A 26,712-nucleotide genomic window follows, 5' to 3' on the forward strand; every position below is an offset into this window, starting at 1 on the left:
TAGATTTCTATTTTTCCGCCACCAAGATACATGGCGAAAAAGTTCACGTGAAAAATTTCACATTTTCATATTTGAGAGAGTTACATGATCCTGCGAAATCGTACATGATTGTAAGTTCACGTGAAACTTTTCACTTTTCATGTTTCCGCCCTAGGGGAAAAGTTATATGATCGACCTCCCTTGGATGGATTTTTAGCATTGTGAACACAAGGTTTTACGCGCATGCGTGAAAAGGGAGTTTGACATAATTGGTTGGCAACAGTTGATGATTGACAAGAGGGAGAAATTGGCCAACAATCGGAGAACCTGTTGTTCACAAGCGAGGAATTGGGGAATGTAGACACGCTGTTAATGTCATCATGAACACCAAAAGAAATCCACAACATATATCGAATTCCTACAATGGAGGTAATTCTATTTCCCTTTTACTTCGTTTCTAAATTGTTGTTATCGAATCGCGTTTTCCAACCAGGAAAAGTACGCATACACGGTACACATACACTAGTAGATTGTAAACTGAAAAACCGTCTGCTGGGCGTCCTTATGGCGTCTGCTATTACACGAAAACAATTTTTACTTGAGAGATGTATGTAAATGTTTCCGCGACGTTACTTTATATGAGATAGATTAATGTCATCTGCAACGCAAATTGTACGAATTTTAATAAGTTTTGTAATGTACATATATATGTACATATATATTTCTGATCTTTAGAAATATTTTTATTACTGATGCAAGGAATTTTTATATTGATAGTGACATGTTTTAACAATGAATTATATACTTACAGTACACAACTTTTATATTTCCCTGTATTTTTTTTTTTCTTTAATGATGTATAGGTATGTATATGAAATAAAATCTTATATATTGATAAAAAATTATTTTGCTTTATTTTTTATTATTAAAGATTAAAGATATAAAAGACCTTTTTAAAGATCTATGATAAATCAAAATTCTTTGAAAGTACATCTCGAATGTTTATTCTTTTAAGAAAATTTAATTTTTTATTTAATAATAAAATTATATATTTTACAGATAATAGATAAGCTTAATAAATGTAACTAAGAATAATAGAAAATTATTATAGGTACTATAGGAAGGGATAGTCCATCAGCATTATTAGAAGTACTTGCGGAAGTTGCATCTCAAACACTGCATTCTGAGAAAAAACATAATAATTCGATGCTAACATTGCAATTCAAACCTAAAACAGCGAGTATGAAACGGAAAGACTGCTTTACTGTATCTCAGCTGATGTCTATGCCTGTTTCTCATCTTATTAAGCAATTTGCTATTTTTACAAGCGATGAGCTCAAAAGACAATACTCTTATTCCTGTGCATTAGTGCCTGGTTGCCAACAAAAATATACTAGTTTTGCTAGTGAAGAAAAAGCAAGAGTATGCATTAAAAATCATCTAGAGGAGCATTTGGAGCACTTAAAAGCAGACAAAGAGGCTTGTATGTACTAGCAAATTTATTATAATCTTATTCATATTCATTATATTTTGATATTATTATTATTTTATATGTAATTTTGTTTATTAATTTATTAATTTTGTCATTCAAGTTACAATTTTATTAAAAAATCTTGAGATTTGTTTTTAATGATTGTTTAATTTCATTAAATTCAATTGAATTCTTTTAAATATTCCATTTTAAATTTATAATTACATATAAATATAGCCACATTATAATGTAAATATATAATATTAATTCTGGAATTAGTTATATGTGACAAATCATATCATATTTATATATAGTTAAAAAAATCTTTCTTTATGTTATAGATGATACATTTACGGCAAAAAGTATAAATCATAAGAATTTAAAGATTAATTTACAAAATAAGAAAGGTCGCATACAACAGATAAAGAAACCACAAGAAACGTTAAATAAAGAGAATAAAGATGTGATATTGGAAAAATCTACCAATTATTTATGTAAAATACTTTTAAATGACATTAAAGAAAATGAGAAGCATAAATGTTTCCAGAAAACAGAAAATAAGCAAGCACATGATTCTGAATTAAAAAATTCCGAACAAATAGACATTAAAGTTCTCGGTGATCATAGTTATTCTGAACGATTAGATGACAAGATGTCTAGAAGGAAAGAAACATCGTCTCTTAATAATGTTCTTGATAATACAACAGAAGAAGAAAATGTAATAAATAATTTAATTACATAAATTAAACTATTATATGTATATACATATTTATACGCACATAATCTTTTATTTATTATATTTGACATCGCAATGTTATCTTGTTAATATATATAGATAATCAAAATTATAAACTTATAAAAATTATATCTAATGAAAAAAATAATACGATAGAAAAAATTTATACAGTAATTTTTAATGTATACAGTTGTGAAAAATATGCATATTATTTATATATATATGTTTATATATATATATATGTTTATATATATATATATATATATGTACACATATATACATATATATTTCATAAAATATATTTTTTTCCAGATTGTATTGATGGTTGTTGGTGCTGATAGTGTACATATGAAAGAATATTCTCATATTCACCAAAAATTAGCTAAAAATTATCAAGAATCTGTTTGTCCATCAGGTATGTTCTAGAATTTAGATGAAATAAATGCTGTCTTCTATTTTATGATAAGATGAATATTATTATACTAAAGCATATTATATAACATTAAATACTATATTTATGTACAAACTTATGATACTTGTGAATTCAGATAAAAATCAAATCAATATGGAATCGAGCATAGAATCTACAACTACTAAACCTAAAGGAAAAGCAAAGTTTATCGGGACGAGCAAGGAAGAAAGGGAAATGGCATTAGCATATATGGAACGTATTAAGAAGAAGGGTAATCCTACAGGAAATAATCTCCAATGTCGCATCTGTGATCCACCTCGTAGTTTTACAGCGCCTACAACTTTAGTGTCTCATTATCGAAGTCATGCTGGAATAAAGCCATATGAGTGTCGCATATGCAAAGCAGTTTTTACAAGAAGGCATAGCTTGAAGTACCATATGTTAATTCATCAAAATCAAACGCGCTTTACATGTACAGATTGTGGGAAAAAGTTTAGGCATCCATCCCATTTTAGAGAACATCAACGTAGACATACTGGAGAAGCACCGTTCGGATGTGATGACTGTGGACAACGGTTAGTAAAATCATTATTTAGAAGTTTTATATATATATATATATATTGATAAATTTTGTATAGATTTACATCTATTTTTATAAATAAATTTAAGTCAAATATATTTTTAAATTAACAGATTTAGACAGCCATTTATCTCTAAAGAGAGAAATAAAATCGATTGTATAATATTGTTATCTTTTATGCTAGGTTCAAAACTAGGAATACTTATAAACGTCATTTAAAAACACGGCACAATAAAATCCTTACTACATTTGGTGAAGTTTTACATCCTCCAGAAGAAGACTTTCATAAAGTTCGGACTAATCGGAAAAAAAAAGATTGCGCTCCAGAAACTATAGATATTGATAATATCGCGTCCAATACAATCGTAAACTTTGAAACCAATGATGAAACGCAAGTTATTACAAATACAATAGAAGAATACGTTTTGAAAGAAAATATAGACGATAATAGAAATTGGGAACTAAATGATGTGATACACATTGATAAATTCGAAAATTTTGAGGTTTGCTCGGAATCTCAATTGAATAAGACTGATGGTATAGAGACTGAAATAGCTATAGATTGTAATATGGAGAACAGTAATGTCAATATGGAATGTGTTAACAATATAAAGGATGGCCTATTACAATTAAAAAATTCTTTTTACGATAATATAGAAGTAACTAATGATGAAGAAAATCATGTTATCTATCAGCATAGTATCGAAGATCAGGATAAAATTTATAATTGTAGTAATGAGATAAGATACGAATATTCTGAAATAAATTCTAAAAATGAAACATTAAAAGAAGAAGAAAACAAAGATGAAACAAAGCACAAAGTAAATACAGAATTTCTAGAAGAACAAGATGGGAATAATTTACAAGAAGAATCTACACATGATTATCATAAAATATGCACTAGTGATACACAAGACAAAAATACAACATACACGCATTTAAAAACAGCACCAACAGAAACTACAAGTTCCAACGAAAATAATCAAAAATATGATGATATACATATTATTATTACACAAAATAATCATATCACAAATGAAAAATCTATTGTTAATAGTTTTGGTACTGAAAATAAAAAACATCCAGAAAATATCTTCTGTGCACAAGTTATATATGCGAATATTAATATTCCACAAACGTTCAATGAAATTCATGAAAAGATTATTTCACAAAATCAAAACAATATATTGCAAGAAAGCGAATATGTAAGTCAATCTATCGCGACTAATTTGGAAGATATTTTGAATGTTTCTTCGAAGAACTCTTTCGAAATCAATCAACAAAATTATCAGTATTTATATATTTGTAATGAACAATTAAGTAAATTAATCGCTCAGAATAAATACATAGCTATACCATTGCATCAAATCAAGTTGTGTCGTGATTATCGATTGCAAGCAAAAGTGGACAATTACAGATCGATGTATATCATAAATGAGGATATAAGAACAATCATAAAGCAATCCGAGAAACAAAATGCGATTTTAGTTTTATCCAATGATAGTTTCAAAAATAGTATTTTTCAAGTTGACAAAAATAGTATTATTGTCACAGCTCTAGATAGATAGAAAGAGATAGATTGGTGTACAAAATAATATTAATATTTGTATAATAAAATACTTAAAGTTTAATGTTGGTCAAGTTCGAAATATATTTTGTACTAATATGCTAATAGACGCAGTCGATGGATTGAGGTACACACAATAATCGTTGTAATATATAATCTTAGAAAAAAAATAACAATATAACGCTACATTTTCTTGCTTATATAAATATGTAATAAGCAAAACCAGATACATATAATCATTTTTTTTAATTTTTATTACAAGATATAATTGCGTTAAGGAAAAAAAGGTAACGGACTAATAGAAGCATCCTTGATAGATTATGCATTATTATAAGTAATGAAAACTGATAATACTAGCATTTGTTTTAGAGTATAAGAGATTATTTTTATAAATTTTAAAATGTTACGATGATTATAACATTGCACTGATTACTACAATGATTATATGCATTTATTAAGCTTGCAAATCTAATACTATATAAATTAATATTCAAATTTCAATTTTGTAATCTTATCGATCTTACTGATGATATATACGAAAAGTAAATTATTTAGACAGTTAATTTGCAATTTTATGTATCATTTTTAGTAGCTATGATTCTATTAATTTATATTTATTAACAATTATAAAAAATCTTGAAAATATGACAGAGTGCCAAATGTAAAAAAAATGTTTTACATAGCTACATAATCTTAATATAATTTCATATAAAATTTTCAATATTGTAAGTTTATGAAAGATCGTATGTATATGCTACTATATAATTTATTTTTATAACAATTCTATCAAAGCTTCTTATAATGTTTATTACTCTGCTATCTTGGATTATTATTTTAGAAAATATTTTTTATATACAGATTGCATAAAATAGTGACACGTGTTTAATAAGCAATTATATTTTATACTACTAAATGAACAAATTATAGATATTTATAAATTACTGTATGATAATACGATTTAAGAATGAAGTTTAATTATTTGTATATTAAGCAGATTTTTCTATATATTGTAATATAATATAGCGTATTTTGAATCTCGTAACTTCCCGTATTTTTTTTCATTAACAATTATCTTAACTAATATATTTTTTTATCTATCACAATAATTGAATTACAAATATTCAAATGTATATGTATAAATGTTATTAACACGAATAAATTATATGTATGAATTATATTTTCCATATAATTTATAAATTTAAATATTTTTTTAAATATGTTTTTAAATAATATATAGCATAAATTTTATTTATATTAAATTTATATGTGGGAAGCTTCGAGATTTAGCTAAATGCATTTATACCAATTAGAAATATATTTGATTTAAGTGTATACTTTCAGCTATTTTTTTAAATAAAAGAAAAGTTTTTGAATAAAAATTATTTTATTTGAAGAGATTTATATAATAATTTAAACAAAAATTTATAATTATCTTTGTTTAATTTTTAATTTTTCTAAGTAAAATAATTTTTATGTAAAAACTTTTTGTAACTTTATTATTTAAAGAATAACTGAGTGTACGTATTATATATTCAACCAGTTCTTTTTTTCATGATTTAAGATTGATTAAACAACTCTGATTGAATACATATTTCTCACCACACTGCTTAAACAATGATCAGTGTGTAACTCTAATAAAAATATTTTATATAATAGCAATTTTGATTTTGCCAATGAAAGAGTAGTCTTCTGTCAGCAATAATGTTTAAATTGTGAGTATGATCATATCATCAAATTCAAGTCTGAATCTGTTTAAACAGATGAATTCCTTGATTTTATTCTTATTATTAATCACTCTAGTAAAGATATATTTGTCATTAATTAGTTGTTCACTGTTTCATTTAATTGTTAAATTTAATTTTCATTTATTCAGGTACTGTACAGATAATGCGATATCAAAATGTGTAGAGCAAAAAAGTTTTGACATTAGCTGAACAAGGAGTGAGAAATCTAATAGTGATCATCCTCGATGGTCATTATTAGAGTAATAATATGAAAAGATTCCTTATTATGAAGAATCATTAATAAAGTATTATAGAAGAGAATAAAACTCTGGGCAGTTCACGAATAAAAAAAAGAATTACTGTGTCATAATTGATATATTATTTGTGAAACAATTTCAATTATTGAAAAGAATAATGCAGCTGTTCTAGGAATAGTAATAGCGTTTCAAGTATAGAATTTTAATAGTGTTTTTTCATATCGAATTTTTTTTTAATAATGTTATACATTCTTTTTTAGCAGTGGTCTCTTTTCTAATATTTTATTGAAAGTAGCTTCTTTTGTTATGAACATAAAACAAAAAAATTGAATATCATTTTTGAAATTCATATTGGAATTAAAAAAGAAATTTATATTTTAAATGATTAATATTATGATGGTTTAACAATTTACAGTTTTAGCTTTTGCTCTTTTGTGATGATTGAGCATCTGAAAAATTTAGAACTCTAGAATTAAATATCTTGTAACAAATAATAGACATACGGAAACTTAATAGATATCTCAATATAAAAAATCTCAACTATCGATCTTGTTTTACCATAAACAAAAGGTAGCTCTATTATTAAGCAGATAACTCAGATATATAAGCCTTGTCAATTGTTAAAATCTAAATTCTTTTCTTCAGCTGTAGTTGATCAATTCATTATCCATTATTATAAACTTTATTAATGATTTTCACTGGTCCTATAAAATATTTTTTATTCTTCCAAATCAACGTATGGTTCACTTTTAATTATATTAAATATTTAATTTCTGTCATAGTAAATTTTTTGTTCTAAGAAAAGGACTGGAGATTTTGTTAATGTAAGAGAAAATTGTGTACCTTTCATAAATGTATACACACATACAAAATAAGTTTAAGATTCTTCGAATCTTGTATGTTAAGTTCGCTGAACAGATTTGTGAAAAATCTGATGCTTCTAAAAAATTTGTTTTTTGCATATTTAAATCTTATATCTAAATAGTAGTTGTTCAAGATAAAAATGCAATGAAACCTTCTTTTTCAGATTTACTTCTTTAATTTTGTTCTTTCAAAATGAGAAATACTACAGAATGTTACACAACGTGATATTCATGCATATACATATAATTTTGCTGTCAAGTAATGATAAAATTCTCGAAGATAAAAATTATTAGACTCTGATTTATCTGAAGTAAATTCAAATTCAAAATTTTCTTGATATATAAGGTACTCATTTGCAATATTTTATGTATAAGATATAATAAAACAAGAGTATCAATATATAATTAAATTATACATGCGATAATGATAATGAAATAGTAAATAGTTATTCTTTGTGTAAAAAAAGAAAAATCGATATTATAGAATAAATTTATTTTATAGAAAGCTACAATTTCGAAAAAATTAATTTTAAAAATCTGTTGTAGTTTACATTTAACAATTACATTATATATTAATATTATATATTGCATGTCGTCACTTTGTACATCATTTTCATAATTTCTTACAATTTCAGTCATATTTTTGCAAATCTTTAATAAAATATCAATAACACAAATAATTTAAACATTTGTACATAAAAAAATAAGTAGATTTTTTTACGTAAGATAATGAATTTAATAAGTAGAATTACAGTTAGATATAAGATATAAGATATAAAATAATAAATCTATATAAATAATCTATATAAATCTATATAAAGATCAATCTTTTATATAGATTATACTTGAAAATTATTATAGAATGAAATTATTATTATAGAATAAAAAGTGCCTTTTTGTGAAATGAAATGGAAATAAAGTATCAGATTTTTATAACTACGCTAAGTACTAGCCTAAATATTCATATTGTACTAGAGAATAAAAAAAGAAATCTGTCCATAAGCTTCTATAAAATTATTTACGTTAATTATAATTAGTTTAGATTACGAAGATATAATAATGTAGAAATATAGACAGGGAAAACAAATGTAAATTATTTAAAAACACTCATTTTCACAGAAATTTTGCACCTCGATCATAACGACTGACTTTGCCTATGTATAAACATTTAATAACAACGCTTCGAAATCATGAACTAAATTTATATTGCAAATTGTTGATTGTAAGAAATAATTTAGCTTTGCTTTCATAATGTATTTTTCTACGTATTTTTTGTACTTACAAAAATAAATTTTTAAAGACATTTTGTAGATCATTTCAATTACCTATTATTAATTTATGAATTTATTTATTTAAACCAAAGAAAGTTAGTACGTGAAGAGCACATTAAGGATCTTATGGATTCAAATTCCTTCTATAAAATTAATTTATGAAATTAAGTTTCAAATAATCATGTGTCTTTCTATTTTAAATCGTTATAACTTGGATCTTAAACAAAATTTTTAAATTGCAATTTAAAAAAATATTTAAGCATAAAAAATTATTTTTTTTTAAAATTTAGTCTATAGACTAAGTAAAATGTCAAGAAAATAGATATAAAGGTTGAATAGAAGTAAAAAAAGTAAGTGTTTTTATTAACAAATATTTAACTAAAAAAATGACCGTTTATCTTTTTAAATAGAAAATTATTATTTGAGTATTTTATAACAAAAATTATAAATTTAAGAGAGTCAAAAAATGTGAGAGAGTAAAATGAGAAAATCGTGAAAAATTTCTTCGTGCATTTTAATATAAAGATTTTGAGATTAAAAATTTGCATCACCTCGTAAAAAAAGGTAGAAGAGAGTAAAACTGTAAAAAACTTTTCGTTTTTTCATATATTTTATTATCATAAAGGTTTTTAAAATAAAAGTTTATATCATCATTTTTGCTCTTACAGAAGTCGAAAGTGATGAAAAGAAGAAAAAACAAAATTAATTATTATTAGTTAAATATTTAATAAAAAGGTAAATAAAAAAGATAAGGGCACTGATTTTTTATCTGCATTTTCAACCTTTGTCTCCTTTTATTTCATTGTTTACTTTTAACGTTTATTATACTATTATATAATAGTTATTGATTCGAATTTTTTTAGAAAAAATTATTCAAAAAATTATCTGCTACATGAGAAAGAGTGTAATTTGATTAGGCAAAAATTATTTCGAAGCGACGAAACTCGTTTCGTTTTTCGTTTTACTTAATAAAATGATAAAAATTTCGCAAGTTAATCTACTTTATTGAATCGAGTCGAGATAAACCAAATATAACATAAATGATAAATCAAATATGTAACATCATTTGAAATTCATCACTGCGAATGCCAAACATTCGCGACCGGTTCGCATTCGCCGGCCAGCGGCAATTACCGGGCGCGGTATGTCGTCCTGTTGCTTTTGTTCTGAGAACGGTCAGGGAACAAGGTCACAAGACTGGTAAAATGGAAATCGCTGAGTGGACCGCGGGTCAAGATCTCAGTAAGCAAACTATCCGTAATACATGACATATTGGTAACAAATTTAATTAGAAATTGTCGGCAACAACTTAGCATCAATTGTGTGTGCATTAAGTTGTGAGTATTTTGTTAGCAAGGCATATATTGCCAATCTCTGTCAAATCGTATAGCAAGTATGTCAATGGCTGTTTGATTTTTTGCCATCAATCATATTTTGTCATTACCTGGTAAAAAGTTTTCCATATATAATTATATGGTGTGTACATATAATTACATATATAATTACAGGGCGTCCCCCCCCCGGATTTTCCGTACAAACTTAAAACAATATCATATAATCCGAAAAATGTCCTAAGATGTTTTATTAAAGTAAAAGTAAAAGTTACAACAAAAATAAGAAGTCTGTGTCGTCATTAACTCTTGATTTAAATTTCTGCGATAATAAATTCAAATACATGTTAAACTTATATGCTATAAGCTTGTTGACATGGACTGACATGGCATTTTGAAATGCAAACTTGTTGGATAAAAAATTGTTTTTTGCAGATTTCATATTTTTACCGTAACTTTTTAATAAAACATTTTAAAACTTATGTTTATAATAATAAAAATTTGGCATTTCTTTCTTATTTCAGCTACGGAAAATCTGAGAAAACACCCTGCATATGTAGAATATATTCATATATAAAAATATGTAATTATATGTTTTTTTTTCATATACACATATTTTATATATTACGCGTCTCCTATATAATATAGCAAAATTTATATTAATAATGCCCGGTAAAAAATTTTTTGTATACTTCTTTTTATATAATTATATATAAAAAAATTTTTTTATATTTATTTATTCTTGTCAGGGTACACACCAAATGTATCGAACCCGCGGTCTTTCTACTGACAAAATTTGCAGAAGAATCGATAGATTTTCGATAGACTCTCTTTGCCGTCTGATAATCAGATAATAAGGCACACGATGTATCGCACACGATTCCAAGGATCGCGCCGGGCCCGGCACGAGTTTCCTTGACGTATTTACTGTTACAGGACGTGGCGCGGACGCTGTGTTTGTCGTGCTCGGCGCGTTTCTTCGCCGTTCAGTGTCGTGAACGGTAAGGACTCGGTTACAGGTGTAACCGTCGCGCCGGTGTGATCTCTCTCGTCGCTCTCCTATCTGGATCCACTGAATTGTGATCTACGGCGAAAGAGAAGTTGGCGATGGTCTCCTGAAGAAAAAAGAAAAAGAAAAAGAAAAAAACGAACTTGGAAAGCGAGCCGTGGCGTTCGCCGTGTCGAGCCGAATTCTCGCTTTTGCGAAAATGGAGCAGGAAAGGAGACAGCGTTCGCGAGACCCGGGCGAAATCGCGTTTGCGTAACGCGAGAGGCTGCCTCCGCTCTGCGTGCGTCCTCCTGTTATATAAATTTCATAAATTATCAAAATCGTCGCAGATTCGTAGCGATAAAACAGCCGAGCCACGCGAGGCATATGCGCGTCCCACCTTCGTCGTATCACCTTCGAGAGATATTGAATTGTCCGACTCCGTGAACGGCTCGAGCGGTCAGTACCAGAGAGGTACTGACGTGTGACACAGCTGATATATTCGAGTTCGAGTTTAAAACGGCGAGGCGAGGCTCTCCCGATCTCGGATCTGGCGAAATCGGAGCGGCGTCATCGGCGTTTCCACCGGCACGACGAAAACTCGCACGTCCCTTGCGGGGAACGGAGGACGTGGAGGACGATGCGCCGCGCGTTCCGCGTCCCGGAAAAAGAAAAGGCGAGAGACACGAGACGGCATTCCCATACGCCGGTGCGTGCGCGCGGGACACGCGCCATCGGCGTAAATATTGAACAAGTGACGTAATATTAGTTGTACGAGGCATGATAATAAGCGGGGACGTCGTTACCCGTCGCCGCGCCCCGCGATCAGATAAAGCGCACGAAATTGTTCCCCGTTTCGAGGTCGACGTACCGCTCGTGCGTCTACCGCGGAGGATCCTGATAAAAGATTCAGTTCGGATTCATCGTCGTTGCCGGCTTGCTGTCGCATTCCCCAATCCCCGCTGGGCGGAAACGCTCGAAATGGAGGTGAGTCTCTCCTCTCTCTCTCTCTCTCTCTCTCCTCTCTCTCTCTCTCTCTCTCTCTCTCTCTCTCTTTCTCTCGTTCGGCAGAAATATATCTTTGGACTTCGACAGTTCCGGAGCGATCGGCCTCGGACAACCTCCGCGCATCTCCGTGAAGAATTTGTCCAGGCGACGTGCGAATTAATAGATAATCCGCACCAGGTCCTTTCCAGGTGCTTCCTTTTACGCTTCAATTTCTTACGCTTTCAATATAAAATAAAATATATCCTAGATTTGAGAATGTTAGACGCAGTACACGCGTGTACTGAGGAAATTGGAAAATACGACAAACTAAATGGAATAAATTCACACAGTCATAAACAACGTGATATAAACAACGTAATGTTCAAACAACAAGAGAATTTTGAGAGTTACGCAAACGCGGATCTACAATTCAAAAGAAAATCCTCTTCTGTATACGTGCCTGAGGAAAAGATTTGTTTCATTATATTTCGATTTTATCATATATTTATCATTTAAACTGTTTTTTTTTCTTCTTAAAAAAAATTAATGACGTAAAACTAAATCACAGGTAATAAAAATAATTGTGCATTTATATATAAATATTGAATGAAGAAATTAAAAAATTTGAAAAATATTATCAAAGTATAATATTGAATAATTATTTCACTACTTTATGATTCGAGTAATGCTTCTAACATTCTGAAAGTCTAGGTATAAGATAAAGGATTTAAGTTTCGTTAAGAGAGAAAAGGAGGGACGAAGTTATCTCTCACAATCAGAAAATTACTTTCAACTTACATTGTTGCGTGTGACATTGCAAATATGTTTACATTTCCATTCATTCGCCTATGCAACATTCTCATATCTCTTATTTTACAATCAATTTATTTATAACATTAATTTAGTACTTTTATTGCAAACCAATATGTCATATTGATTTGCACTTATAACATTGCTAAGTAATGGAAAATATAAATAAAATTTTCAGACAATGTAGTTATATGATGTAATGATAATAACAACAATAATAATTTATTTAAGTATAAGAATTAAATGAGGAAATGAATAAGGAAAATAATATTATGAAGAATTACACTTTAAATGATGAGGCATCAACAATAATATACTTATAAGTTTAAGTCAATAAGAACAACAACAACAACAACAATAAGATAATAATAATAAATGTATAGGCACGTACTTTTACAACGAGAATACACATTAGCGTATACGATACGTGTCTTAAAAAATATAATTAAAAAATATAATTAAAGTTTCTATTAACAAGAAATTTTATTTATAATGTTACTTATTTCTCTTTGTTTCTTGAATTTTTTTCGAATGAAATATTTTAAAGTTGAAGATTCCATTTTCATTTAAGAGTTGAAAGGAATAGATGTATATCTTTTGTAGCCGTAATAGTTTTTATCTGTGTATTTGAAGTGACAATTTCGCTTTCACTAATCAGCGCTCTTCGATAAATATATGTCACAAGTTAGAACCAGCAAACGAAAACTTTGAAAGCTAACCATCCTAATTGACTTTTTAATTATAATTAATTCAATTTAGTATGATGCAATGTTATACAATCATGTAAAATAATATAAAATTTATTATGAGTAATATTATTGCCAAATACGATATAAAAATATAAACATCCCATAGAAGAAGTCAAAGAAACTGTATATATGTATTATAATTTATAATTAATTATTTATTAATTTATAATAATTAATTTAACAATTTAGTCTAGCTGTTATCATTATTACATAACATCATTTCATGATAAGAATAGAAGAAATTATAGAAAATTGACTTGAGATAAAAATTTTACATGACTGATTCTTAACATAGTGGTTATAGACCTTTGGTCTTACTGTGAGTCAAAATTAAAAAATATGTATGCGAAATTAATATTTCGCATACATGTGAGAGGACAAGTAAATCCCAAGACAGTTTTTCGATCTTAATCTTAAATATTGTCTATATTTTGTAATGCCGAGTGAATGAAGAGAAAGAGAGAACGGGACAACTTAAAATCTTAATCGACATTGAGAGAGTCCATATCGAGTCCTTAAGTCGGTCATTCAGGCGATCTTGTAGGAAGCGAAGATGTACGTTGAGAAAAGAGACGAAAGAGTGGTAGGAAGAGTCGTGGCCCATTTCTTTTAGAAGGGAAACGATGATTACAGTTAAGCCGTTACCTCCGTCAGTGCTCACTCGGTTTTCTGTGGACAGCATTCCTGACTGGCGTAGCTGGAAATTCTCGTGAGAAATTTTTGATGCACTAGTCGTGGTAACAATTCTTCTCTTGCTTCGTCCTCCATAGAGCACAATTCTTCTTTCACAGTCTTTTTCTTGTCTTTTCAGAAACAACGAAATAGTATTAAGTCTGATTTGACTTTTTCGGGGAGGGAGGGGGGTGGAGGAGGGGGCAATTGATCATCGCCAAAAATCAAAAATTTGCTCAGATGATCTTTTCATTCGGGAGAAAGTATGCTAAGATGGGATTTATTAAACCTCGGTTAATCTAAAAATTCAAATCGTAATATTTTTTTAAATATTTTAAATGAAATGAAATTTGTTCCTTAAATTGAAATTAATAAAAATAAAATTATTAATAATTTTTAGTTACATTGAGAGCAGCTGTGAAAATAATTATTATTTGGAATTACTTGGTCACAATCTTCTTTAGTAACGTCGGGTTAATAGTACCTGAATGAATGTAAAAATTTATAAATCAATGAATAAATGAAATAGAAAGTAAAATAAAAGAAATAGAATTCTAAAACTTGAGTGTAAAATATCTGAAACGGAACGGAACAAGTTAAAGAAAATCATGAAAGAAAAAGATTTTATTAAAAGATAGATGTGTTTACTGATATTAAAAGAAAGCGTTTGACAACAGCCTTGATTTTTGCGAACAATTATCGTTCGATCAAATTTAGATCCGTCCGTCCGTTTTTTCAGAAAATGCGTCATTTTATCTGTTCGTTTCATGATATTTTATAATGACGTGTTGAGCAGAAAGACGCGATATAATTTTTTCCAGAGATAAAGTGATAAAGCTCGATATGCGATCGATAACAAATGATTATTGTTGCAATTTGTTGCACCGTTGAAAACTTTTTCAGCTTCAGTTGCCGCATGTACATAAACGTAAATGCAATTTCTTGAAAATATTATTTGGATGAAATAACGTACTTATTTGTCCATCAATGATTTCTAATCGATCCATTAATTAGCGTCGAATGTCAAGATATCTAAATGCGATGAAAGATATCAAGAGAATTTAGGGTAGATATATAGATGGAAAGATATATTTAACATTATGAACAACATAAAAGTTTAAAAGACACCGCGTCTCTCTCTCTCTCTCTCTCTCTCTCTCTCTCGCTCTCGCAGATCAATTATCAGACACTCTAATACTCAATGAAAAAGAATCAGATAAATTCTTTACAACTACTTGATCTTTGATGTTGGATAACGGTGATAATACTTTGTTTTTTTAAATGCAATTTTAATGCAGCTTTTTTTATCAATAGTGTGAAATTTCTGAAGAATCTTTTTGTAAAGGAATTAGAATTCTGGTCAAAAGTATTGAATTTTAATTTCACACATTTTTGAGGAAAGTTAGAGTTGAATGGATATGGCGTTTTTCATTTTTACATAAGAATTGCTCTGTATGCACACACAGGCGGAGCATAGACAGGAGCAGCTAAAGAAGGCGACGGACAGAATACAAAGAGAGATTGAAGAAGTCACCGAAAGGGAACACGAATTGCGGAATGTGGGTAGCATTAAAACTACATCTCACGAGACCGTGGATTCCAAGGTATCTTCAAAAGGCATGCTCCAAAACAAGACAAAACTTTAATGATTAGTGTTCACAATTTTTTTATATCTAAAACTCTCGTATATTCAACATCCTTTTTTTCGTTCATATAAAAATAAAAAAATATTTTCCCTCGAGTTCCAAATGCCTAAGGAAAAAGATGAAAATATCTTTGAAGTTGTTGTTAAGTAAAAATAATTTTTTATATGTATATCAAAATCTTTAACAAGTGATTTTTATCGCCTAGGTGCGTCGTATGCCGCAAGCTCTAGTCTCGGGCAAGTTGAAGAGGACGACGTCCACGCCACAAATACTAGAAGCAGTCAGCCTCTCGCCGCTGTCACCAAACTTGACGCCAAAGATGACGAATGGCGTGATATTTACACGCACAACGCCACAACCGCTGCGTTTTGCAAATACGCCAAGTCAAAAGGGTCTAATGCATAGATTTTTGGCTACGCGCGGAAAACTCTATAAAAACAAATTGTCGAACAACGACAATTTGAGCCCTTCCGTAACGCCTATCATCACGCTCAATCCTCTGAGTATCAAGGCTTTCAACAGAACACTGGAGATACCATTGGAGCCGGATGACGAGCCAAAAAAGCCACTGTCAAGAAAAGGATATATTCCTGTCGAGCAGAAGATTCAAAAGGAATTGCATGACATGAGAGAACGAGAAAACGAATTAAGGTATTGAAATTTTTAGATCGAAAAATTCGGCATACGTATTTACATAAATGTGTGGTTCAAAATATGTTTTTCAAATAATAATTTAAAAATCTGCAATCTGAGATCAACTTCTCTCTTTTAATTTTTTAAGAATAATTTTTGAATAATTTTTGAATTATTTAAGAAGATTCAATTATTATAGTTATAATTCTCTGTAACAATCATTGCTACAAACTTAAATAATTTTGACTTAAATAATTTTCTTAATATCTGACTTTGCTTACAATGAAGGAAACGTTGTAAGGATATAGTATCATATTACCAAGGTAATTTATTGCATCATATAATAAAAATATAAAAGGAATTTTATTCATTTAATTAGTAATTTCCAAACTCAAACTGATTTATGTAAAGCTTGTTTTCTTTTTAGATTGATGAGATCGCAAATGTTGGCAAAATCTCAGCCAAATCTACTCGATATAGAAAATGATAATGATTCCGATATTTACGATGGCTCTAGTTCCCTTAGAAGTGGTGCTTCCACTAATACTTTAAATGAGGATGAAATTGAGAGAGAACATAAGGGAAAACATAAGGTAAGATGTTTCGATTATCAATTACCATCAAAACAAGCAAATAAATGGTAATTTACAATGAAAATGTTAATTTATATTGAAAATATTTCTTTGAAACGTTTTTATCGATAACTTAATAGTAAATAACAACAAATCTTATTATTATCTATAGCCTAATCCACGACGTCGTAATACACTCATTGCGCAATGGGAGAATTTGATAGCTGCCAAGAGATCTATGGAAAATAACAACGAAAAAGATAGCTATTTTTGAAAGTTTTATGAATTTAAAATAGCAGTTTGCAGATATCAACTCTAGCCTCATCTTTATATTGTCATTATTTGTTTAAATCATTGATTGTAAATCAATAATATTTATTAATATTACAGTAAACGACTGTTTATATTGTAATAAAATTTTGCTCCATCTTTCTTAAAGTATATAAATGTATGGATATTTTCTTGTTTTTGTTATATAGTTTATTTACAAATTAATGATTTTTTTATGTTTGAAAATTATAAATATACTATATTACGGTGGCATTTTCAATATTAATTTTGCTGACTAAATATTAAAATGCATCTTCTTATAAACTTGAAGAATCTTTTTGAGAAAGTAAGTAGGACATATTTTGTTTCGTTGTAAATTGAATTAATAGAAATGTAATACGTAAAATATCCTCACTCGCAAGTGACTAAAATTTTTATACCGTCTAATATAACTTTGTAAGTGTAAAATGTTGTGATTAAAAGCTCATTCGATTAGCACATGTATGATATTACATGTATATGTATTAAGGACTAGTTGTAAAAATAAGATATTTAATGAATACCTGCATGTAAAAATCGTAATATCGAATATGTGCAATTGATAATTATTACAGAATATTATATACAAAATTATTTTCAACATTTACAGATTATTTTCATCGTTCTATTATTTTATTCCATCATTTTGTTATATTATCAAAAATATAGGTTCTAACAATAAAATTATTGTTATATAATTACAAATAAAATTATTCATTGGCATTACCATTATTTTCAATTATATGAAATCAACAGTTAGACATTTAAGCTTTGTAATGTGTAATATATTTATGTACCAGTTTTACAATGTGCAAATGTCAAAGGTATGATAATTGTATATTTTTGGAAAATTACAATTTATTATTATAATCATTTATCTATTCATATTTATATAATATGATATTTGTTACAATGTAAATGTTGTATTGGTATGTTGATACATGATATATTACAATTTATGAAATAATTCACTTAAATCTAATTTTCAATGTCAATCTTTTACGACATGAGATATCTTTCGTTGAAATTTCTGAAATATCGAAAACTTTTTGTTTGATATATTACTATCTTAAAAGATTTTATAGATTTAATATTACATGTATTCAAAATATGCATTCGAAAAACATGCATATATTAAAAAAACTAACCAAATGAAGATTAAGGCTTTGTTTGCTCTAGAAATTGTTTGAAAGATGCAATATATATTTTATCAGGATCGAATCTTTCAAGAAATGCTGTCCAAGTATCTGGTTTATGTTCTCTCAAATAATTGCTTATTTTTCTTGCCATGTATTGTTGTTTCTCGGTGCATCTTTCACATTTTGTAGCTAACGCATCTGGGAGTATAACTACGCAAAAAATTTAAGAATTTTATTTATATTGTATTTATATAAATATAGGCGCGTGCGTGAATAAGTATGTTTCGCTAATCATATTTGTGAATATCAATTATTTTTTAAATATTTTTTTTCCTCTTATTCAAGTACGATATTCCTTTTTTAAATAAAATATTATTTATATTACAATATAAATAATACAAAATAAATACAATATAAAATTATCATAATATATTAAAATACAATAAAAAATACAATATATTAAAATACAATATGTGCGTACTTACGTTTAAGGCTGCGTCCATCGACAGTGCAAGGACCTTTATCGAAAAGGCAGTCGATATATTGATTTAAAAGACGGTTGCTATTAATAATTGCATCCACATCTATCTTATCAAATGCATCGGAATAATATTCTATCCCTGAAACGAATCCAGAAAACACGAGACCGAACACCACAAATACGAGTCTCATCTTTTATACGAATTTTTCTCTCTGTAACAACTTGTATAAATTACAATTCATTATTCTTTAATATCGTCGTTAATTATTTTGAGTAAGAATATTGATATATTTACTTTTGGTGGAATGCAAATGGATGAAATAAAATGAAATTGTAGTATTAATCTATTTAATAATTCAATCATTTTTTAATGCAATTATACGAAACAGGAGTATATTTTTAATTAGAAAAGTTACAATAGCTAAAAAATGCTTTTATATAAATATAAGAAATTTACAAAAAATAAAATTTCGGAAATAAGAAATATGATATATAAGATTTATCCTTACCTAAAAAGTTTGATACTCAGTCAATGAAAATTAGATTATTTAATACGTTTTCGTGAACAACACGATTTCTACAAAAAAAAAAAGTTCAATTTAGCGTTATATGATGATGATAATAAGTCTGGAAAGCGGTCCTTCCCTGCCAATGACACTCAAACATGGTCCACCATGGTCTCTAAACTAGTTATATGAGGAAGCATTTGATTTTGTATCAAAAAGAAAAGTCTTATCACCAAAGTTTTCACACGCTTGTTACTGCTCTTTTATCTAATCCTCATAAATAACTTACAATACGTGAACTGTCATGTATACGTTGCATTGCAGTCATATAACAATTTATGCTGATTTGTACATAATTTGTAAATACGGAATCGATTCATCCATTATGTCACGTAAAGTTCTTTTAAGAGAGAACGTGATAGTACGCGGTTTTTAAGTATATTCATGATTTAATACAATTTTTAAAATAATTTCATTTAAATAAATTTCGCTCTTATTTGAATAACAATATATATTGTTTACTTGCAAAATTTTTCTATTCAAAAGTAATACAGTATTATTTGGAGATTTTGTGGTAATAATAGAAGTTTTTGTATCGCAGCTTTTTTATATCAATACTTGATTTATCTTGTTTTTCTTTGTTTCTCAAAATTTCAATAGATATAAGTATAGTAACCTTTTCTTTGAAAATAAAAAATCTTTTATGTATACGGCGACACAGTTGTGCCAATGGGGATTACCACTTCTTATTAAAAATTTTATTTTTCCAAGAGTATTTTTAAATGGAAAAGCAGTAATTTCACTACGAGAATATTGCATATTAAGAGTATCATCGGCTAAATGAACAAGACTATGTGTATTTAATTTAATTACCTGACTTTCTTCGCCATACAACTGATGTGCTGCAACAACAAAATAATAAAGAAATAGCTTTGCATGTTCATTACATTTTATAGCTGTTTCTGGAGAACATAATATGCGGCAAGCTATATGCAATAGTAAAAAATGTTTATATAAGTCTTCCGTTAAACATTTTTTTAAATAACAATTGATCCGCAATATAATAGAAAAAAACGAAATTCGGTAGCTTTCCATTTTGCTATTTCAGTAATTGATCGCGTACTTCTTTGAAATTCTTCTGATACCTGATTTTGTAGTTTAAGTAAATTTTGCGCAAGCTATAAATTTGGCAGCATTACTGAGAGTAATAGAAACTACTGAGCTTTTGCGCTGATTTAATATTAAGCCAAAAATCCATAAACATCTTCTCCATTATACCGAGATAACATAAATGCATAAAATCAAGTTACCATATTATAAACATCGTTACCATATTTATTTCAGATAATAAGATGAGCGGTGATGTTCCTGTATGATGAAAGGATCTTCTTCATTACGAAATGATTGATCAGTTCGCTGACAGTCATTATTTAAAGGATAAACATGTTTATTTATTCTTATTCCAGGAACATTATAGCGTTCGCAAGCATATCCTCCATGGTTCTTAATACATTTAATTACAGAACGTGCTGGTCTATCACATACAAATGTTTTTATATGAACTTGAAAATGCTTTTTATTTATTAAAATATCTTTACGATATAAATTAATCATTTCTTAAAGGATTCAAAATATTTATGTATATTAGATGGTTTGTGATTGGCACAATATATTGCTATGAGAAATGGTTCATATACATCAGATTGAAAATATATTTTGCATAAGATTGGCCATAATTGTTTGCTACTAGAACTAAAAAGCGGAACACCGTCAATATTAATTAAGAACTCTATTATATTTTGTATATATAAATTAATATTAACTATGGTTTGAAGATATTTAGTTATTCTAAAATAGACAAATTGACTTTCTTGATTTCCTTCAGAAATGTTTTTGATATAATAGATAGATTCTGCAGACATTGTTTTCAAAAATGTTTTTGAAGTCTTTGGAAAATCAGGCAAACTCGTAATATATTTTTCGTAATATTTTAAGCAAATCATCAAGACAATTTTGTTTTATTTTATATTTAAGAGCCCATTGCGTAATAAAGATGTATCAATACTTTCTTCCATGTTTATTGCTAATTGTTTTAATTCAGTATATTTTCCATTATTGTCATTTTCATCAAAATACATTTCACTAGAATTACTTACTTACTTATTCCAAAAGATGTTTTCAGAGTTTGAATAAGATTCTTCATCTTCATTGATAGGTAAGATATTATCACATTCTTCATGAATTTCACAGTTTATATCGCGTATATTTGAATCAATTCTTGAAGACGTATGATTTATATTCGCATTGTCGACTTTCTCTAAATTATTTGTATTTGATTGAAATTTACGCCGTTTACGAAAACGTTGCATGCGCATTTGTGTTAATAAATCTTCGTTTCTTCGTTTCTTAGCAATGTCACTCATTATAAAGATATTAATTTACTATATATAAAATATTGCGTTACCATAACACAATTCTCTCTCTGATGAAATTAAAAATTAATTGTATTATATATAGGAAAAACAATGTGGGAAGTATATGGGAAAATTATGTGGAAAGTATATGGAAAAAACTATGTGGGACGTATATGGAAAAAACTATGTGGGAAATATATGGGAAAAACTATGTGGGAAGAAGATGGGAAAAACTATGTGGGAACTAGATGGGAAAAACTATATGGGAACTAGATGGGAAAAATTATGTGGGAACTAGATGGGAAAAATTATGTGGGAAAAGATGGGAAAAACTACGTGGAAAGAAGATGGGAAAATTATGTTGGAAGAAACTGGGAAAAACTATGTGGGAACTAGATGGGAAAAACTATGTGGGAAGAAGCTGGGAAAAAGCTATGTGGGAACGAGATGGGAAAAACTATGTAGGAAGAAAATGGGAAAAATTATGTGGGAAAAAGATGGGAAAAATTATGTGGGAAAAAGATGGGAAAAACTATGTGGAAAGAAGATGGGAAAAACTATGTTGGAAGAAACTGGGAAAAACTATGTGGGAACTAGATGGGAAAAACTATGTGAGAATAAGATGGGAAAAACTATGTGGGAAGAAGATGGGAAAAACTATTTGGAAACTGGATGCAAAAAATTATATGGAAAGAAGATGGGAAAAACTATATGGGAAGAAGATGGGAAAAACTATGTGAGAAAAAGATGGGAAAAATTATGTGGGAAAAAGATGGGAAAAACTATGTGGGAAGAAGATGAGAAAAACTATGTGGGAAGAAGATGGGAAAAACTATGTGGGAAGAAGATGGGAAAAACTATGTGAGAAGAAGATGGGAAAAACTATGAGGGAAGGAGATGGGAAAAACGATGGGAAAAACTATGTGGGAAGAAAATGTGAAAAACTATGTGGGAACTAGATGGGAAAAACTATGTGGGAAGAAGATGGGAAAAACTATGTGGGAAAAAGATGGGAAAAACTATGTGGGAAAAAGATGGGAAAAATTATATGGGAATTAGATGGGAAAAACTATGTGGGAAGAAGATGGGAAAAACTATGTGGGAACTCGATGGGAAAAACTAAATGGGAAGAAGATGGGAAAAACTATGTGGGAACTAGATGGGAAAAACTATGTGGGAAGAAGATGAGAAAAACTATGTTGGAAGAATATGGGAAAAACTATGTGGGAACGAGATGGGAAAAACTATGTGGGAAGGAGATGGGAAAAACGATGTGGGAAGAAGATGGGAAAAACTATTTGGAAACTGGATGCAAAAAATTATATGGAAAGAAGATGGGAAAAACTATGTGGAAACTGGATGGGAAAAATTATGTGGAAAGAAGATGGGAAAAACTATGTGGAAACTGGATGGGAAAAATTATGTGGAAAGAAGATGGGAAAAACTATGTGAGAAGAAGATGGGAAAATCTATGTGGAAACTGGATGGGAAAAATTATGTGGAAAGAAGATGGGAAATAATATGTGGGAACTAGATGGGAAAAACGATGTGGGAAAACGATGGGAAAAACTATGAGGGAAGGAGATGGGAAAAACGATGTGGGAAAACGATGGGAAAAACTATGTGGGAAGAAGATGGGAAAAACTATGTTGGAAGAATATGGGAAAAACTATGTGGGAACGAGATGGGAAAAACTATGTGGGAATGAGATGGGAAAAACGATGTGGGAAGAAGATGGGAAAAACTATTTGGAAACTGGATGCAAAAAATTATATGGAAAGAAGATGGGAAAAACTATGTAGAAACTGGATGGGAAAAATTATGTGGAAAGAAGATGGGAAAAATTATGTGGAAAGAAGATGGGAAAAACTATGTGGAAACTGGATGGGAAAAATTATGTGGAAAGAAGATGGGAAAAACTATGTGGCAACTAGGTGGGAAAAAACTATGTGGGAAGAAGATGGGAAAAACTATATGGGAAGAAGATGGGAAAAACTATGTGAGAAGAAGATGGGAAAATCTATGTGGAAACTGGATGGGAAAAATTATGTGGAAAGAAGATGGGAAATAATATGTGGGAACTAGATGGGAAAAACGATGTGGGAAAACGATGGGAAAAACTATGTGGAAACTGGATGGGAAAAATTATGTGGAAAGAAGATGGGAAAAACTATGTGGCAACTAGGTGGGAAAAAACTATGTGGGAAGAAGATGGGAAAAACTATATGGGAAGAAGATGGGAAAAACTATGTGAGAAGAAGATGGGAAAATCTATGTGGAAACTGGATGGGAAAAATTATGTGGAAAGAAGATGGGAAATAATATGTGGGAAGAAGATGGGAAAAACTGTGTGGGAAGAAGATGGGAAAAACTATGTTGGAAGAAGCTGGGAAAAACTATGTGAGAATTAGATGGGAAGAATTATGTGGGAAGAAGATGGGAAAAACTATATGAGAACTAGATGGGAAAAATTATGTGAGAAGAAGATGGGAAAATCTATGTGGGAACGAGGCGGGAAAAACTATGTGGGAAGAAGATGGGAAAAACTATGTGGGAACTAGATGGGAAAAATTATTTGGGAAAAGGATGGGAAAAACTATGTGGGAAGAAGATGGGAAAAACTATGTGGGAAGAAGATTGGAAAAACTATGTGAGAAGAAGATGGGGAGAACTATGTGGGAACTAGATGGGAAAAAGGAAGAAGTTGGAAAACTATGTGGGAAGAAGATGGCAAAGCTATGTGGGAAGTATATGGGAAAAAATGATGTGGGAGGTATATGAAAAAAATGATGTGGGTAATATATGGGAAAAACTATGTGGGAAGTATATGGAAAAAACTATGTGGGAAATGTATGGGAAAAACTATTCCCATCCAACTTTGTGGGCGCTAGATGGGAAAAACTAAATGGGAGCTAGATGGGAAAGATCTAGTCCCCATATAGTTTTTCCCATCCTGCCTCCACATAGTTTTTTCCATATTACTCCCATCTAGTTTTTCCATCTGTCCCCCACATAGTTTTTCCCATATTGCTCTCATTTAGTTTTTCCTATTTAGCCCCCACAAGGTTTTTTCCATTTAGTCACCAAATGATTTTTCCCATTTAATTCCCGCATAGTTTTTCCTTTATTGCTCCCATCTAGTTTTTCCCATCTATCCCCCACATAGTTTTTCCCATATTGCCTCAATCTAGTTTTTTCCATTTAGCCCCCACATAGTTTTTCCCATCTAGCCCCCAAATTGTTTTCCGCATCTATAGACATGTATACATGTATAGATGAAATGTATAGACACTATTTTTTATTATTTCCGTTAAACGAATAGATGATTACAAATGATAATATACAGCAATTAACATTTAATACGTGTTACGGATATTAATGTCATGTGTCAAATTGTAATCCTTTGGCGATTGTGGATATATAAGCCACGTGAAATAATGCGATTTTACGATGTTGATTCCTTTCATTAAATATAAATATTTTGAATAATAAAACCATTTTACATGAAATAAACAAACGATTATATTGAGTTTCCTTTTGTAGATTTAATTAAAAAATAAACAAAAATGAGACTCTCACAAATAAGAACTATTTTAATAGATTATAATTTAGATAATTTATTTAATCAAAATATGTACGCAAGAAAATGAAAATTGAAATAAATTACAATTTGTTTTCGACTTTAAAAAAAAAATCGATTTGTGTTTAAGCAAAAAATTTATAATCATAATTGTATTCCATATAATTAAGATTATGATTTATATAAATATTTTATATTATATAAGTATTTTTCTATATTTATATTTGCAAATACTATATCAATCAATTTGCCTTATTTGAAAAACACGACTTGAATAAAATTATTAAAAATTACAAATGTTCGATTTAATTTTAAATAAACAATCAAGTAGTTATATTAAAAATTTTTCAATTAAAATTTATTATATTGTTAAATTGCCGTTAAATGTATTAATATATTAATTATTTGTTATTTATAAAACGATATTTAGGTTAATTTCAATTGGATAACCTCACAGGACATAATATCTAAAAAATTGAGATATAAAATATTTTTAAGATTTCTTTAAGAATGTTTTATGTTCTGATTTTAAACATCGTATTGTCTGAATAGTGTTACTTTATGAAAAAAATCAAATTTATTTAGGCCGACTTTGTAAACTATCTTCTAATTGCTTCGTTCATTTTGTTATTATTATTTTTTTCTTCTACGTGTATGAATAATATCTACAAACGGTAATCAATTAGTAGTTAAAACATTATTTGAATCTTTTCAAAATTTTGAAATTGAAACGACGTTGAAATATCTGGAATAATAAAGGAAAAGTAATTTTGTATTTAAATCAAAGTTAATGTTTTATTATCTGTCTCTTTAAATACAAAAAGTACACATCATCTCTAAATAATATTGCCATATATAAGTGTGAAGTCAGTGACATTTGTTGGAAATTTAATTAAATTTTTATATTCACTGTTTTAATGTACGTTGATAAATAAACTGTAAATGCAAACTTGTTACCCCCAGCAGATAAAGCTTTTTGAAATTAAGTTATACGCATTTGAGAATGTGAATACACTCATTTAAAAATTAAATAAA

General features: G+C 28.9%; 4 protein-coding genes across 10 annotated transcripts; 2 read left to right on the forward strand and 2 right to left on the reverse strand.

Moving 5' to 3' along the window:
* The first annotated feature begins 240 nt into the window (after positions 1 to 240).
* Positions 241 to 8,892, forward strand: LOC105430564 (uncharacterized). 2 transcript variants are annotated; one of them, XM_089076299.1, is made up of 6 exons: positions 241 to 432; positions 1,091 to 1,462; positions 1,792 to 2,168; positions 2,499 to 2,601; positions 2,735 to 3,173; positions 3,363 to 8,892. In XM_089076299.1, the coding sequence occupies exons 1-6, from the start codon at positions 360 to 362 to the stop codon at positions 4,744 to 4,746; spliced, it is 2,748 nt and encodes a 915-aa protein (XP_088932425.1). In that variant the 5' UTR covers positions 241 to 359; the 3' UTR covers positions 4,747 to 8,892. The 2 variants fall into 2 exon arrangements, with proteins under 2 accessions (XP_088932425.1, XP_088932424.1); XM_089076298.1 differs by having other exon boundaries at positions 242 to 408.
* A 2,182-nt stretch (positions 8,893 to 11,074) lies between these two features.
* On the forward strand, positions 11,075 to 19,400 carry mdu (mitotic spindle positioning protein meduse). 3 transcript variants are annotated; one of them, XM_089076244.1, is made up of 5 exons: positions 12,146 to 12,166; positions 15,864 to 16,001; positions 16,249 to 16,694; positions 17,104 to 17,269; positions 17,421 to 19,400. In XM_089076244.1, the coding sequence occupies exons 1-5, from the start codon at positions 12,161 to 12,163 to the stop codon at positions 17,520 to 17,522; spliced, it is 858 nt and encodes a 285-aa protein (XP_088932370.1). In that variant the 5' UTR covers positions 12,146 to 12,160; the 3' UTR covers positions 17,523 to 19,400. The 3 variants fall into 3 exon arrangements, with proteins under 3 accessions (XP_088932371.1, XP_088932370.1, XP_088932372.1); XM_089076246.1 differs by lacking the exon at positions 12,146 to 12,166 and adding an exon at positions 14,347 to 14,434; XM_089076245.1 differs by lacking the exons at positions 17,104 to 17,269; positions 17,421 to 19,400 and adding an exon at positions 16,965 to 17,067 and having other exon boundaries at positions 11,075 to 12,166.
* On the reverse strand, positions 18,398 to 19,368 carry LOC105430478 (ejaculatory bulb-specific protein 3-like). Its single transcript, XM_089076251.1, has 3 exons — positions 19,182 to 19,368; positions 18,706 to 18,906; positions 18,398 to 18,587 (listed from the first exon to the last, which is right to left on the reverse strand). Exons 1-2 carry the CDS (start codon positions 19,366 to 19,368, stop codon positions 18,716 to 18,718), a joined length of 378 nt encoding a protein of 125 aa, XP_088932377.1. The 3' UTR covers positions 18,398 to 18,587; positions 18,706 to 18,715.
* Positions 19,401 to 19,686: 286 nt separating the features above from the next.
* On the reverse strand, positions 19,687 to 22,683 carry LOC148936558 (uncharacterized). 4 transcript variants are annotated; one of them, XM_089076249.1, is made up of 3 exons: positions 21,844 to 22,662; positions 20,994 to 21,217; positions 19,687 to 20,585 (listed from the first exon to the last, which is right to left on the reverse strand). In XM_089076249.1, exons 1-2 carry the CDS (start codon positions 22,104 to 22,106, stop codon positions 21,019 to 21,021), a joined length of 462 nt encoding a protein of 153 aa, XP_088932375.1. In that variant the 5' UTR covers positions 22,107 to 22,662; the 3' UTR covers positions 19,687 to 20,585; positions 20,994 to 21,018. The 4 variants fall into 4 exon arrangements, with proteins under 4 accessions (XP_088932375.1, XP_088932373.1, XP_088932374.1 ...); XM_089076247.1 differs by having other exon boundaries at positions 19,687 to 20,669; positions 21,014 to 21,217; positions 21,844 to 22,660; XM_089076248.1 differs by having other exon boundaries at positions 21,014 to 21,217; positions 21,844 to 22,659.
* Positions 22,684 to 26,712: the final 4,029 nt, after the last annotated feature.

Source organism: Pogonomyrmex barbatus, unplaced genomic scaffold (genome assembly GCF_055798465.1).
Source record: "Pogonomyrmex barbatus isolate J1 unplaced genomic scaffold, ASM5579846v1 scaffold2, whole genome shotgun sequence".
Lineage (NCBI taxonomy): Eukaryota > Metazoa > Arthropoda > Insecta > Hymenoptera > Formicidae > Pogonomyrmex > Pogonomyrmex barbatus.